At 44.2% G+C, this 15,485-nt stretch overlaps 1 protein-coding gene across 7 annotated transcripts in view; it reads right to left on the bottom strand.

Annotated features, from left to right (window-relative positions):
* Positions 1-15,485, bottom strand: part of DENND1A (DENN domain containing 1A) — a 1,561,519-nt gene that overhangs the window by 981,880 nt on the left and 564,154 nt on the right. For all 7 annotated transcript variants that reach the window (XM_073600378.1, XM_073600371.1, XM_073600373.1 and 4 more), the window contains one exon: positions 15,240-15,309. In XM_073600378.1, coding sequence (XP_073456479.1) covers positions 15,240-15,309 — 70 coding nt within the window. The remainder of the gene's footprint in view (positions 1-15,239; positions 15,310-15,485) is intronic.

Below are 15,485 nucleotides of genomic sequence, written 5' to 3'. Positions count from 1 at the left end.
AAGGAGTTTTATAATAGGCTTGGACTGGAAGTGCTTATTATACTGCTCTAAAGATGATCATATTAAAATAAGACCATTCAAATTATGGGGCCGCACACAAAAGATATTCAATTCCAAGCAAGGTTAATTGCAATAAGCACACTTCTCACACCCACCCAGAATCACCACCCAGCCTGTTAGGGGAACAAGAAAACGAATACAGTAATACTTTGGATTGCGAGTCACGCGGTTAACGAGTGTTTCGCAATATGAGCTATTATTTTAGAAAAATCCTGACTCGGTTTGCGAGCGTTGTCTCACAAAATGAGCAGGATTCAAGCCTCTGCGATGTGCAGTACCGCATTTGGCCAGACACCCAGAGCCACTCAGATGTACTTGGAAACACTCCGTTCCTGAGCCTCTCCAAGTGTTTACGAGTGTTCACGAGTGTCTTCGGCACCCCCCCACCTCTGGCCACTTGCAGTACTGCATACAATAGAAGTCACTGCAGAACAAATTATCTGAGTTTCCACTGACTTCTATGGGGATATTTGCTTTGATATACAAGTGTTTTGGATTACAAGCATTCTTCTGGAACTAATGATGCTCGTAATCCAAGGTACCACTGTATATTTAAATAGGGAGACAATAAGTAAGGTCAAAAATATGTGGATACCATCACACTCTACTATATTGCCAAAAACGTATGGACACCCTTCAGGTTATTGAATTCAGGTGTTTCCATTGAATGGTGCATCTAATGCTACAGCATACATAGACATTTATAGAGAATTGTGTGTCTTCAGGAGAGAATACAAGATCATTCAAATGTGTTAAGACTACCAAATCAAATGGAAAATGAGCACAGAGAGACAATATATACTGTATGTGTGTGTGTGTACAGTGGGGAAAATAATTATTTGATCCCCTGCAGATTTTGTAAGTTTGCCCACTGAATGAATGAAAGGTCTATAATTTTTATCATAGGTGTATTTTAAATGACTGAGACAGAATATCAACCAAAAATCCAGAAAAATCGTATAAAACAAATGCTATAAATTAGGTTGCAGTTCAGTGAGTAAAATAAGTATTTGATCCCCAAGCAAAACACGACTTAATAGTTGGTGGAGAAACCCTTGTTGGCAAGCACAGAGGTAAGACGTTTCTTGTAGTTGGTGACCAGGTTTGCTCACATCTCGGGAGGGATTTTGGTCCATTCTTCTTTACAGATCTTCTCTAAATCCTTAAGGTTTCTTGGCAACTCAAAGTTTCAGCTCCCAGGTGTGGAGACTGACTTGGCCACTCCATGACCTTAATGTGCTTCTTCTTGAGCCCCTTCTTTTTGTTGCCTTGGTGGTATGTTTTGGGTCATTGTCATGCTGGAAGACCCATCTACGACCCATCTTCAGTGTTCTGGCTGAGGGAGGAAGGTTCTGGTCCAAGATTCTACAATACATGGCCCTGCAATGCGGCAAAGTACCTTTAGCAGAGAAACAGCCCCAAAGCATGATGTTTCCATCTTCGTGCTTGACTGTAGGGATGGTGTTCTTAGGGTCCTAGTCAGTTTTTTTCTTCCTCAAAACTTGGTCAAATTAATGCCAAATAGCTCAATTTTGGATTCACCTGACCACAGCACTTTCTCCCAATCCTTCTCTGAATCATTTAGATGTTCATTGGCATGACTGTACATGTGCCTTCTTGAAGAGGGGAACTCATCGTGTTTGGAAGAAGAAAAATGCTGACTATGACCCTAAGAACACCATCCCTTTTGGGGCTGTTCCTCTGCTAAAGGTACAGACTGCCTTTTCCACATGAAGGGGCCAATAGATGGGGCCATGTATTGTAAAATCTTAGATGAGAACCTTCTTCGCTCAGCCAGAACACTGAAGATGGGTCATGGATGAGTCTTTCAGCATGACAATAACCCAAAACATACCGCCAAGGCAATAAAGGAGTGGCTCAAGAAGAAGCACATTAAGGTCATGGAGTGACCTAGCCAGTCTCCAGACCTCAATCCTATAGAAAATTTATGGCGGGAGCTGAAAACTTCAAGTTGCCAAGTGACAGCCAAGAAACTTTAAGAGGAACTGCAGTCTGCACACATAGTTTGCCATTCTGAAGCTTTCCTCCAACCACTTTGCATATTATTTTATATATACTTTGATTCTGTACTTGCCAAATATGCTGCAGAAATCTTCCTCCACTAAGTCTGGCTGAAACCATTTTAGCTGTGGGCAGCTGAAGCTGCCGCCTGTTCACTTCCTCAATTTAGACAGACACACAGAGGCAAATCTCCAGCTCAGCAGTTTTCATTGGCCCCTTTCACACTGATGCGCTTTGCAGGCGCTATAGCGTTAAAAATAGCACCTGCAAAGAGCCCTGAAACATCAGCTCCATTCACTCCAGTGTGAAAGCCCTCGGGCTTTCACACTGGAGCAGTGCACTGGCAGGGCGTCAGAAAAAGTCCTGCCAGCAACTTCTTTGGAGCGCATTAGGAGCAGTGAACTCACCGCTCTTAAAGCACCCCTGCCCATTGAAATCAGTGGGCAGTGCCGCTGTAGCAGCACTTTGCGGGTGGTTTTAACCCTTTTTCGGCCACCGGCGGGGTTAAAAGCACCCCGCTAGCGTCTGAATAGCGCCGCAAAAACGACGGTAAAGCACTGCTAAAAATAGCAGCGATTTACCGCCGACGCCAGGGGCGGCTCAGTGTGAAAGGGCTCTTATGACTCATCCCCCCTCCCTTTTTGGCAAACTCACGAGATGTCATAAGCCTAGGCTTTTTACGAGACAAGGAACAGGAGGTGGGCTGTATAAGGTATTTACTAACAGAAAAAAAATGTTTTACTATCCAAAGTTAAAACAACAAGGGCAATGGGTTTAATAGATGGAAAGATGAAAAAAATTACTGAAGTTCCGCTTTAAGGAATTAAGATCCGTAAAGAAGAGTGGACCAAAATACCTCCTGCGTTGTGTGCAAACCTGGCATAGATGTGAAGCTTCTATTTTATTTGGCACCAAGCCATCAGTAGCAAATCCTTATGCATTCTAAGTTGCGTAGTGGCCTCCATGGAATCAGACCCCCAATCAGTTTTTCCAGCACATTCCACAAATGCTCAATTGGATTGAGATCTGGAAAATTTAGAGGCCAAGTCAACACCTCAAACTCATTGTGTTCCCCAAACCATTCTAAAACAATTTTTGCAGTGTGTCAGGGCACATTATCCTGCTGAAAAAAAAGCCACTGCCACCAGTGAATATTGTTTCCATGAAGGGTTGTACTTGGTCAGCAACAATGTTTAGGTAGGGTGGTGCTTGTAAAATAACATCCACATGAATGGCAGGACCCAATGTTTCCTATGCAAAAGTGTGAACAAGATATAGTGAAAAATACTCCTGCGCTTGTGAGATCGTTTGCTGTAAAACAAAGGTAGTATTGTAGTCAGAGATAGGACTGGGGGAGATGATGGAGCGTGTTTCCCGCTGCCTTAGCTGACCAGGGGTGGTCTGTAAAGGACTGTTTAGTAGGAATGGGTGGAAGGCGCGTGATCAGACGCTTACATCAAGAAATGTATGGTTTATTTATGTAAAAGAATACAGACATATAGTCATATAGATATAAAATCATACAAATACTACATAATATTATAAAAAAAAAAAAAAAAAAGGCATCAGCTGCCTCAAGGACACCTCCTCCCTCCTCCTCCCCCCCCCTTCTGCTGCCAGGATCACATGGCTCTCCACTCCAAAGGATCTCTACAGTCTGCAGCTGTGTTTACACACTTCTCCTGAGACAGGCACATCTGACAGCCTAACAGCACCGCAAAAAGAAAATACAAGCTATTTACATCCATAGAACACCTAGGTATGGAACTTGGAATAATCAATTGTCCATCACAGGACACATCCTCCTACTAGCAACACCACCTCTCCCCATGTACACATGTCGGCCTACCGGCCCATACAGTCTGTGCTCCAGTTCTCCTGGCTCTGATGAAGAGGTTTTCCTCGAAACGCGTCAGCCTTTCTTAAATACCTGCCTCAATATGGGCACACCCCAATTTACTTATTTTGTTACCTGTTTTTCCTTTTTTTTTTTTTTTTATAATATTATGTAGTATTTGTATGATTTTATATCTATATGACTATATGTCTGTATTCTTTTACATAAATGAACCATACATTTCTTGATGTAAGCGTCTGATCACGTGCCTTCCACCCATTCCTACTAAACAGTCCCAATGTTTCCTAGCAGAACTTTGCCCAAAGTATCACATTGCCTCCACACCAGCTTTCCTTTTTCCTCATACTACATCCTGGTGCCAGCTTTTTCCCCAGTAAGTGACACACATGCATGCATCCACATAATGTAAAAGGAAATGTGATTTATCAGACCAATCCACCTTCTTCCATTGCTAAGTGGTCCAGGTGTGATGCCCTTTGCCCATTGTAGATGCTTTTGGCTGTGGACACAGATCAACATGGACAACCCTATACACAACACCGTGATGCCTATTTTTTCTGCTTCAAACTCATCAACTGCAGGGGCAACATGTTTACTTGCTGCCTAATATATCCCACTGATTTTCAGAGGCCATAGCAATGTGCTAATCAACGTTATTCACTTTATCTGTCAGTGGTTATAATGTTATGGCTGCTATGACTATGTATGTGTGTGTGTGTATGTATATATATATATATATATATATATATACACACACACACACATACATATATATGCTTTGGGCAATGTTCTGCTAGGAAACACTGTGTGTATGATGTGTGTGTGTGTGTATATATATATATATATATATATATATATATATATATATATATATATATATATATATATATATATATATATATATATATATATACACACACACACACACACACACAGCGGGTAAAATAAGTATTGAACACGTCACCATTTTTCTAGGTAAATGGATTTCTAAAGGTGCTATTGACATGAAATTGTCACCACATGTCGGTAACAATCCATGCAATCTGTACATACAGAGGGGCCAAAACAAATAAGTTCAGAAATTAGGTTATGTGCGATTGTAATGGAATGCACATGGAAAAATTATTGAACACGCTAACTGAAATGTAATACTTTGAATAAAATCCTTTGTTGGTAGAGACAGCTTCAAGGACACTTCCTGTATGGAGAAACTAGTTGCATGCATTGCTCAGGTGTGAATTTGGCCCTTTCTTCCACACAGTCTTTAAATTTTAAATGTTCCGTGGGCCTCTTCTATGAACTCTGATATTTAGTTCTTTCCATAGATTTTCTATTCTCTATTGGATTCAAATCAGGTGATTGGCTGAGCCATTTTAGGCACTTTATTTTCTTTCTTTGAAACCAATTGAGAGTTTCTTTGGCTTTGTGTTTGGGATCATTGTTTGATTAATTTTACACCCTTATTTCATCTTCATCATTCTGGTAGATGGCAGCAGATTTTTATCAAGAATGTCTTGGTACGCTTACTTCCGGCCGGATGTGATCGAGGCAGAGCGCGTTCCTCTGCAGCTCCGTCGCCCTGTCATCCGACCCACTGAAGTATCTCCAACTACTCCTAACCCATACCTCGGTGTAGGTGAAAGTGCCCTGAGAACAGCGATGCCTTCCTCAACAGCTAAAAAGGCCGCTAAGGTTCACACGGACTCCCGGAATACCCGCTCTGCAGGAGACGCTGGGAGAGGCCCCTCCCACGCCATCTTGTCTTCCTCGCCGAAGGAACTGAGCGCCAAAACAGCGGCGAGTAAGATGGCACAATCACAGGGGACAGCTGCCTGCAATTCGGAGGGGGATCCGGTCCTAGCGGTGGATGCAGAGGCAATTACAGGGCCCATCCTGGAAGCAATCAATGCCAGCAAAGCAGAGCTGATGGGGAGGATAGATCATTTATCCTCAGAATGCACCAGAGACCAGAGTTTCGGACGTGGAGGATGTTTCCCATACACATGATGGCCGCATAACGGAACTCCGGGAGCAGGTATAGGCCTTACAACGCAGGCGACGCAGAAGACCGACAAAGAAGGAATAATGTCCGGGTGGTAGGTTTGCCGGAGGGGGCTGAGGGAGACAAAACCACACAATTTGCTGAGCTCCTGTTTAAGCAACTGTTGTTGTTACAAGATCTCCCACCTACATTACGTGGTAGAGAGAGCGCACAGAGTACCCACTGGCAACAGACCCCCAGGTGCCTTCCCAAGACCTTTTTTATTCCGATTCCTAAATTACCGAGACCGGGACATGATTCTGACACAGGCCAAGAAAATTCAAGACCTGCGTTACGAAAATGCAAAAATAATGCTTTTTCCTGACTTTTCAGCTGCTACGCAATATAAACGCAGATCCTTTAATGAGGTCCGTAGACGCCTGCGGGAGAAGGAAAAAAATATATAGTATGCTCTACCCCAGCAAACTCAGAATTCAATACAAGGGGTCTGTAAAATTTTTTGAAAACCCAGAGGATGCCTGCGAATGGATGGACAAGGAGTTCTAACTGCCAGTCAGTTTCAAGGTTTATGCCTGCGAAGGTAAATATGGTCTGCAATTAATTCCCTTTTTCAAATTGACTCCCCTCGCCACTACTTCAGTAACTGGTCCAAAATGGCATCATGAACAGAGATAATTGCTAAGCACATGTGTGCTGAAGATAACCCTGTGCATGTCCAGGTTATCATTTGGACTCAAGAAGAATTCATCTTTCTCCTTTGACATGAGGGGGGGGGGGGGGGTCAAGTTACTAAGGATCCGGAACCTTCTTAGCAGAAAGAAATACTGTGTGATATTACCTCATGATTTTTTATTATCTAAAAAAGCCACCTTTACTAACAAGGCTCCAGTTTATGTTGTTTGGAGCAAATCGAGAGGATACGGAATCGTCAACCGAGTTTCTAGCATAATGGCAGGGGTGGGTTCTTTTTCTTGTTTTTCTAGAGTCACAGCTCAATTTAAAATAATAAGAATACTCATGGTATGCTGGGAAAGACATAATGAAGTTTTTAGCCTGGGGGAACATGATTGACAAGACAAATAAATATGACTGGTGAAGTAAAAATAGTGTCTTGGAACGTTTGAGGCCTCAACCACAAACTAAAAAAGGGCCGCAGTGTTCCAATATCTTAGGCAGCACAAGCCGCATATTGTTCTCCTGCAGGAGACACACCTAGATAGAGCCAGGATCCTCTCCCTGCGCAAACCATGGATTCAAAGAGCCTTGCACTCAACTTACTCCACGTTTGCGAGGGGAGTGACTATCCTAATTAACAAGTCCATTCCTTGCACGATTCATCAGGTGCTCTCAGATCCGGGGGGGTCGATATGTGGCAGTAGTAATGGATATATGTTTCAAGAAAATAGTGGTGGTAAATGTATATGTGCCCCCTCCTTTTCAGGGCCAAATCCTATATGATCTACTAACCAGGTTAGCACCCTTCTCTCATCTTCCTGTGGTGGTGATGGGAGATTTCAATGCTGTCCTAGAAGTGGCGTTGGACTCCTCCAATCCAAACAGAGGGGGGTCAGCTGGTCTATTGGGATGGGTGTCGGTGACAGGATTTAGGGAATTATGGAGATGGAAACATTCCCTTTATAGGTGTTACTCTCATGTATCTCTGACACATGGATCCACAGCTAGGATAGATTTGGCCTTTGGGAATGACCTTATCTTACCATTTGTGACAGACATAGACTACCTAGCCGGGGGTCTGACTGACCATAACCCTCTTTCTCTTACTCTGTCTTTTGTATCGGGGTTAAAGGGGAGAGGATGGAGATATTCCCCTAGTTGGCTGCAACATGACCAGGTCGCAGCCCAGATAGGGGAGGCTATGACCACATATTGGTCGTCAAATCCAGAAACGGCGGATCCCCCGATAGTATGGGATGCCTTCAAAGCAGTTATTAGAGGGGAATGTATCTCAGCCATTAAAACTGCAAGAGTACAGGACAATGAGGAAATTGAGAATCTACAGACACAGGTGAAGGAAGGTGAGGAAGCATATGCTAAATCCCCTACAGGGGCACTATATAAAACACTATTAGAGGCGTGTCGTTCCCTATCCCTACACATCACAGGCCAGGCCCGCTCTGAGATCACTAGAAGGGCTCATTCAGTCTTTGCAGAAGGGGACAAGAACGGGAAGCTCTTAGCGATGCTGGTTGCTGATTATCATCCCATCATTAATATTCCGATAATAAAAAATATGGGGGGAGATCTAATTAGGGATCCCAAACTGATCATGCAAGAATTTGTTGATTTCTTTTCCTCCCTTTATGCTCCTATCCCATCATATGATGAATTAGATCTAGACTCCCTCCTGATGGACCTACCGATACCGAAATTGTCAGAAAATGATTCCAGTATTTTGGTGGCTAAAATCACAGTTAAGGAAATACAACAGGCGATTTTTGCCTTTCCTCCGCACAAGGCCCCCGGGCCAGATGGTCTGCCCGCAGACTTTTATAAAATTAATGTTGAGACCCTAGCCCCCAGGATTAATACGCTACTAGAATATTGCCATGAGCATGCCACCCTGCCAGACTCCATGTTAGAAGCTTATATGGTCCTCATTTTGAAACCAGGCAAAGATCCCCTGGAATGTGCGTCATACCGACCCATAGCCCTATTAAACATGGATTTAAAAATTCTAACCAAAATACTAGCAACTAGATTGACCAACATTATACCATCTATTGTCAACATTGATCAGACGGGCTTTAGAAGTAGTCTCTATAGACTTTGAGAAAGCGTTTGATTCTGTGGACTGGGGGTACATGCTCAAGGTATTGGAGGTCATGGGATTTGGGCCGCAGTTCAGGAGATGGATTTCTATGTTATACAAATCCCTGAAAGTAGCAGTTAGGTTGGGCTCATTGATCTCAGACTACTTTGCAGTGGGGAGGGGGACCAGGCAGGGCTGCCCGCTGTCTCCATTCTTATTTGCCCTCGCCTTGGAGCCCTTGGCGGTGGCACTCAGGTCCTCGGAGAGGATAAAGGCAATTAAAATTGGCACGATAACAGAAACTGTAGCGTTATACGCTGATGATAAGCTATTATTCCTTAGTGACCCAAGAGATTCTCTTAAAATAGCTCTGGAAATCATAGACCATTTCACAAAATTTTCCGGTTTGAAGGTAAATTGGAACAAATCCTCTATACTACCTCTAGATTTGGAAGCCAAAGACATTGCTGACCCGAACCTGCCGCTTCAGTGGGTTACCTACCTTAAATATTTAGGAATCAAGATTACTACTAACATACAGGATTACATGCCCCTTAATTTATTACCACTGATAACACTACTGAAGCAAAGGGTTCAGGCATGGACAAATTTGCTGTTATCCTTAATCGGGAGAATAAGCTTGGTTAAAATGAAATTCCTCCCAGTGATTCTCTACTTCCTGTGACATGCACCAATGTGGGTCCCAAAATCATATTTTAAAAAGATTGACAGTATAATTTCTTCTTTTCTCTGGGCTCCCAAGCCCCCGAGAATTGGCCTTAAAACACTACAGGAGCCGAGTGATCAAGGGGGACTAGCGCTACCGGACTGGCAAAAATATTATTTAGCCGGGAAAATGGTCTTTGCTCGTAGATGGTTAGTAGCAGAGGATGGAGATGTGGCCACGGTACTAGAGGCTGCACAACTGGGATCATACGAAAGCCTCAGATTTGCCCTGTTTAGGGGAACTAGATCCGACTTACCGTTGACAACAATGAAAGCAACAATCAAAGCTTGGGAAGTAGCGGTAAAACTGGCAAGCCCCAGCTACAGCGGGGTTTCACCATTAACTCCTTTATGGATGAATCCAGCTTTGCCTCACTTCTATAACTTTTCAGACCCTATGAAATGGGCAGTTAGGGGAGTAAAAACACTAAAGAATATTACATGCTTTGGAGAATTGCTGACATTTCCCCAACTAAAATCAAGACATGACCTCCCAAACTCGTATCTGTTTAGATTCCTGCAGATCAGCATGCCTTTCAGGTGCAGTTTCATGAGTTGGGGGTGGAATCTCTGCCTTCATCTCTCGAGTCACTATTATCAAGTGAAGAGTTGGCAAAACCATTATCGGTATCATATAAAGAATTTTTCAAAACTACTCCGCAGGGGGTAACCAGATGTCGGGAAAATGGGAGGCAGAGATCCAAGATGCACAGGGGGAGGACTGGGATGATATCTGGACACAACCATTTAAACACTTCGTATGCGCAAGGGATCGGTTGATTCAGTTTCAATTTCTGCACAGGAGTTATTATACGCCAGCCAGGCTGGCTAAGATTTTTCCTGACGTTCCAGCAGAATGTTGGAGATGTTCTCACTCTCCGGCAGATGCTGATCACATTTTTTTGGCGCTGCCATCAGGTTCAACGGTTCTGGTCAGATCTTACGTCATGTATTGCTGATTCACTGTCAGTACCTATACCGTTAACTGTAAAAGTTTGTCTACTGGGTCTAGTAGATGAAGTGATGCCATCTCGTGCTATGCGAACCATGCTTAGCATCCTACTATTTTATGGTAGAAAAGCCATTTTGTTACACTGGAGAAAACCCGGGGCTCCGACAGTGGAATTCTGGAAGGGTTTGGTTAATGCTATGCTACCCCACTACAAATACACATATGAAGCGAGAGGTTGCATAAAAAAATTTGATAAAGTTTGGCACACTTGGTACAACTCCAGCAATACAGTGGGATAAGATAGACAGTGTACTATGTGATACATACTCCTAGGGAGACACTTAATCACGCAGAAAGAGAGAGGCTGCTGCAACACTTGTTGACTTCTAGATATAACACAATAATCATATATCTGTCTTGTTTATTGTAATGTACTTATGGTAGATACCGGCAAGATAACAATCCAATAGCTACTATTTACACTGAGAGGTTTGCATAGATATAATATGTGATTATTTAAGGTCTAATTTATATTGTATATGGTGACATCAATCAATTCCAATTCCTTTGGTATGAGCTGTGACTCAAAGTTGGGGGAATTAAGTTGAGGGTGGGGGGGAGGGAGGGAAGGAGGGATTATGTTATTGTAATATGGTAGACAGCAGAACTATGTTAGTTAGAACAGGAAAAGGCCATGTTGGCCATAAACGGACGGTGTCCACATGGCACCTCAACGTACTGTCTTTTGTATTGTTGTGTTTTATAAAAAGAAAAACCAATAAATAGAATTAAAAAAAAAAAAAAAAAGAATGTCTTGGTACATTTTTCCATTCATCCTTCCTTCAGTGATATGAAGTTTGCCAGTACTATATGCCGAAAAACAGCCCCATGATGTTCCTTCCTCCAAACTTCACTGTTGGTATGTGGGTGTTTTTGGGGTGATGTGCAGTGCAATTTGACCTCCAAACATGGTGTGTATTATGGCATCCAAAGAGTTCAATTTTAGTCTCATCTGACCAGACTATATTCTCCCATTATTTGACAGGCTTGTCTAAATGTTGTGCAGCAAACTTTAAACAAGCTTCAACATGCTTTTTCTTCAGTAATGGAGTCTTGCGTGGTGAGCGTGCATACAGGCCATAGCAGTTGAGTGCATATTGTTTTGTTTGAAACAATTGTATTTGCTAATTCCAGGCTTTTCTAATGCTCACCGCAAGTGGACATTGGCTCTTGGATAACTCTTCTGATAATTCTTTTCACTCCTCTGTCAGAAACCTTGTGTGAAGCACCTGGTCGCGGCCGGTTTATGGCTGGTTTATGGTGACATTTCCACTTCCGGATTATGGCCCCAACAGTGCTCACTGGAACATCCATAAGTTTAGAAATCCTTCTGTAACCAATGCCATCAGTATGTTTTGCAACAATAAGATCTTGAGAGAGCTCTTTGCTTTTACCCATCATGAGATGTTTCTTGTGTGACACCTTGGTAATGTGACACCTTTTTATAGGCCATCAGTTGAGACTGAACGAGCTGATATTAACTTGCACTGACAAAGGGCAGGATTGCTTACTATATGCTGATAGATTTCAGATGGTCTTTTGGCTATCCATGCCCTTTTGCACCTCCCTTCATGTGTTCAATACTTTTTGCCATGTCTTTCCATTTTATTACACATAACTTAATTTCTGAACTTATTTGTTTTGTTTTCTTAGTATGTATAGATTACATTGGTTGTTACCGACATGTAGTGATTATTTAATGTCAATAGCATCTTTCTCTTTTGTTCATTGACAGACACAGCGCTCCACTAAGGACACTAAGATCTAGTGGTCTCCCCAGTCTGGCCAGCGAGCATGTGCGGTCCGCAGCTATGGGCTAGGTAGGCCGCGACATAGCCCCACTGGATGGGGGCTAGGCCTGCGAGTTAAGAGTCTCACAAGGTTGCATACGATCGGGCTTCAGCCTGAGTTGCAGTGTTCCTCATGGCCGACAGCCCCCCAACTTTGGTGGTGAGGGGATCTGTCTGGGAGCATTACCCGCAGGTTTCCCTTGATCGGCAAGTATGGGGCCCCCTCCTCTCCTTCCCTGGATGTGGTGTGGGGCGCGGGTACTCCCTGGGGTGGTCGGTCCCTCCGGGGTTCTCCTCCACCCCCTCCCTCCTTCTCAGGTGAGGCCATGCTTCTGGCCTAGGTGCTTTTTGGACACACTGCCCCCCCTTCCACCCTCGGGGTTACTACTGGGGAGCACCCCTCGGGCCCACCTGCTGCAGTGGTTGGGCCTAGGAGGCGGGTGACCGGACGTCTGTGATCAGGGGACAGCGTGCAGTGGCCCTCCCGTAATTTAGGCCGCGGCCTACCAACCAGGTGCTGAGTGGGTGGCCCCAGCACGGGTGGTGAAGACCGCTGCTTCTGTTTTTTGGGTGTTCACCCTCCGTTCATTGGCTCGGATTGGTCCTGTCCCCCCACAGGCCACACACTGGCAGCAAGCAGTTGAAAATTTAGGCCACAGCTTTTGCAACCTGCTAGGCCTCGTGACCACCTCTTACCAGAGGGGCGGCATTGTGGGGCTATGAGGGCGATATCCTTTTCGGGGCCCTTTTAGGTGGGCCCGGCGTGGGTGCTGCTGGCACTCCCTGTGAGGGGCCTCGGCCTAAGCCCCCTGTGAGGGGCCTCAGTGGTGTCTCGGGTGGGTGGCATCCGTCGGCGCCCCCTGTGCGGGGCCTCGGTTGGCGCCCCCCTCTGTGAGGGGCCTCGGTCAGCACCCCTCTGTGAGGGGCCTCGATTGGCGCCCCCCTGTGAGGGGCCTCGATTGGCGCCCCCCTGTGAGGGGCCTTGGTCCGTGCCCCCTTTGAGGGGCCTTGGTCAGCGTCCCCTGTGCGTGGCCTCAGTCGACATCCCCTGTGCGGGCCTCGGGCAGTGGGGGTCTCAGTTGGTGGCCCTCTCCTTAGTTTTTTGTGGTGGCGCTTAGGCATATAGCCGAGTAAATGGCACCCCCCGCCCTCCCCTACATTCTCTGTCTCAAACAATCCTATATCTGCCTCTGCCGCCATGGACGTGGCCTACCTTGCAGGGTTGGTGGCCATAGTTCCTGTCAGGGAGTGAGGATGATTCCTCCACAACTGCAGTGGTGCATGAAAAGGTGCTGGTTGTCGCACTTATTACATCTGTGCGGGAACCTTTTCAAGATGGTGGATGCAACGGTGGCTGGGGCGAAGGGTCGGTTCTCCTTTGGCACCCATAAGCTGTCTTACGCTGCAAAAACGTTCCCTTCTCCCTCTTATTTTGCCAAATTTGTCCATGAAGACTGGAAGTGTCCAAAGTGCCCTTTGTGCTTCCGAAAACGCTTGCTGTGAGTCCTTTGATGAGTCCCTCCTTCAGAAGTGAACAAGAAGGAGGGGCTTCCATCATAACAAATAGAGAGTGTGGTGGTCCCATCCCTTACATAATGAACCATGGACACAAGAATCCCCCTTAGATTGGGACTTTAACAGACCACCACCTCTTGGAATAAAAATATATATATTTTATTGATATATTTAAAAAAGACGTAAAAGCATCTATAACATACAAAACAAAAAATAATTCCATACACAATTGATACAGAATCAAAACAGAGAATGTATACAGGGTGAAAATAGTGAATGTACGCTCATAGGGGTAGTGTACCCCAATACCCGACGCGTTTCCGGTATTCTGGTACCTTCATCAGGGGTTTGAGAGTTGTGAGTATTTTGTAGATGTATGGATTCCCAAGGAATGACTTTGTGTTCAGGTAGCACTCATGGCCCCTAGGATAAATGGCGTATTTTCATATGTGCCAGACCAGGGCTATATAAGAATAGTACGTGTATTGAGTTACCGTAATAAGTGAGCCAACTAAGGGAGAACGTTCATTAGAACCTATAACTGGAAAAACTGGACCAAGCCATCCACAAACTTCAGAAAATCATGCACAAGGTAAAATAACATTCATTTAACGACCTGTAAGACAGGCCATATATGATGCATTTTTTTGGTCAACCAGCAGGTTGAACTAAAAAAGAAAAAAAAAAAGGATTTGATTCCCCCATCAACACACTAATGCCCCGTACACACGGTCGGATTTTCCGACGGAAAATGTGTGATAGGACCTTGTTGTCGGAAATTCTGACCGTGTGTAGGCTCCATCACACACTTTCCATCGGATTTTCCGACACACAAAGTTTGAGAGCAGGATATAAAATTTTCCGACAACAAAATCCGTTGTCGGAAATTCCGATTGTGTGTACACAAATCCGACGGACAAAGTGCCACGCATGCTCAGAATAAATAAAGAGATGAAAGCTATTGGCCACTGCCCAGTTTATAGTCCCGACGTACGTGTTTTACGTCACCGCGTTTAGAACGATCGGATTTTCCGACAACTTTGTGTGACCGTGTGTATGCAAGACAAGTTTGAGCCAACATCCGTCGGAAAAAATCCTAGGATTTCGTTGTCGGAATGTCCGAACAATGTCCGATCCTGTGTACGCCCTATTAGTGTTGATGGGGAAGTCCCTCCCACGGAGTTGTTGTATTCAGATAGTGGGGAGAATTCTCTGCCATCAAAATACAATGATCAGTGTTGCTGGCTATAGCTGGCAGCACTGATCACGCAAAAAAAAAAACAACCTGACAGGCCAGTTGTACGAAGTTGATCGAGAGATTGACTTCTGAAAACCAGCCTGCTCATAGATGGATCGAAACTCAGCCGATTCCTGTTGAATTTAGATTTATCTTTGGCCAGCTTTACTAAAGCGGTCTTAGTTTTCCTAGCTTTTTTGCATAAACATTCATGGAGGTCTGATAACATCACTGTTCATGGAATTACCTGGTTTTTCAGAGAGTAATCAGCCAAGATGTTGAGCAACTTGTAGAAGACTTCGAACCAAGGGAGGTAGCTGAAAGAAACAAACAGGAGTTTCCATTTATTCTGCTGTATTTTCACATACTGCAAGCAAGAAATGCCAGTTAATTCACTAATATTACTTATATTTATCTGTATTATATATATATATATATATATATATATATATATATATATATATATATATGTGTTAAAACACAACTATGTATT

Source organism: Aquarana catesbeiana, linkage group LG09, assembly GCF_042186555.1.
Source record: "Aquarana catesbeiana isolate 2022-GZ linkage group LG09, ASM4218655v1, whole genome shotgun sequence".
NCBI classification, from domain to species: Eukaryota; Metazoa; Chordata; class Amphibia; order Anura; family Ranidae; genus Aquarana; species Aquarana catesbeiana.
This window is presented reverse-complemented; position numbering and strand designations above follow the sequence as displayed.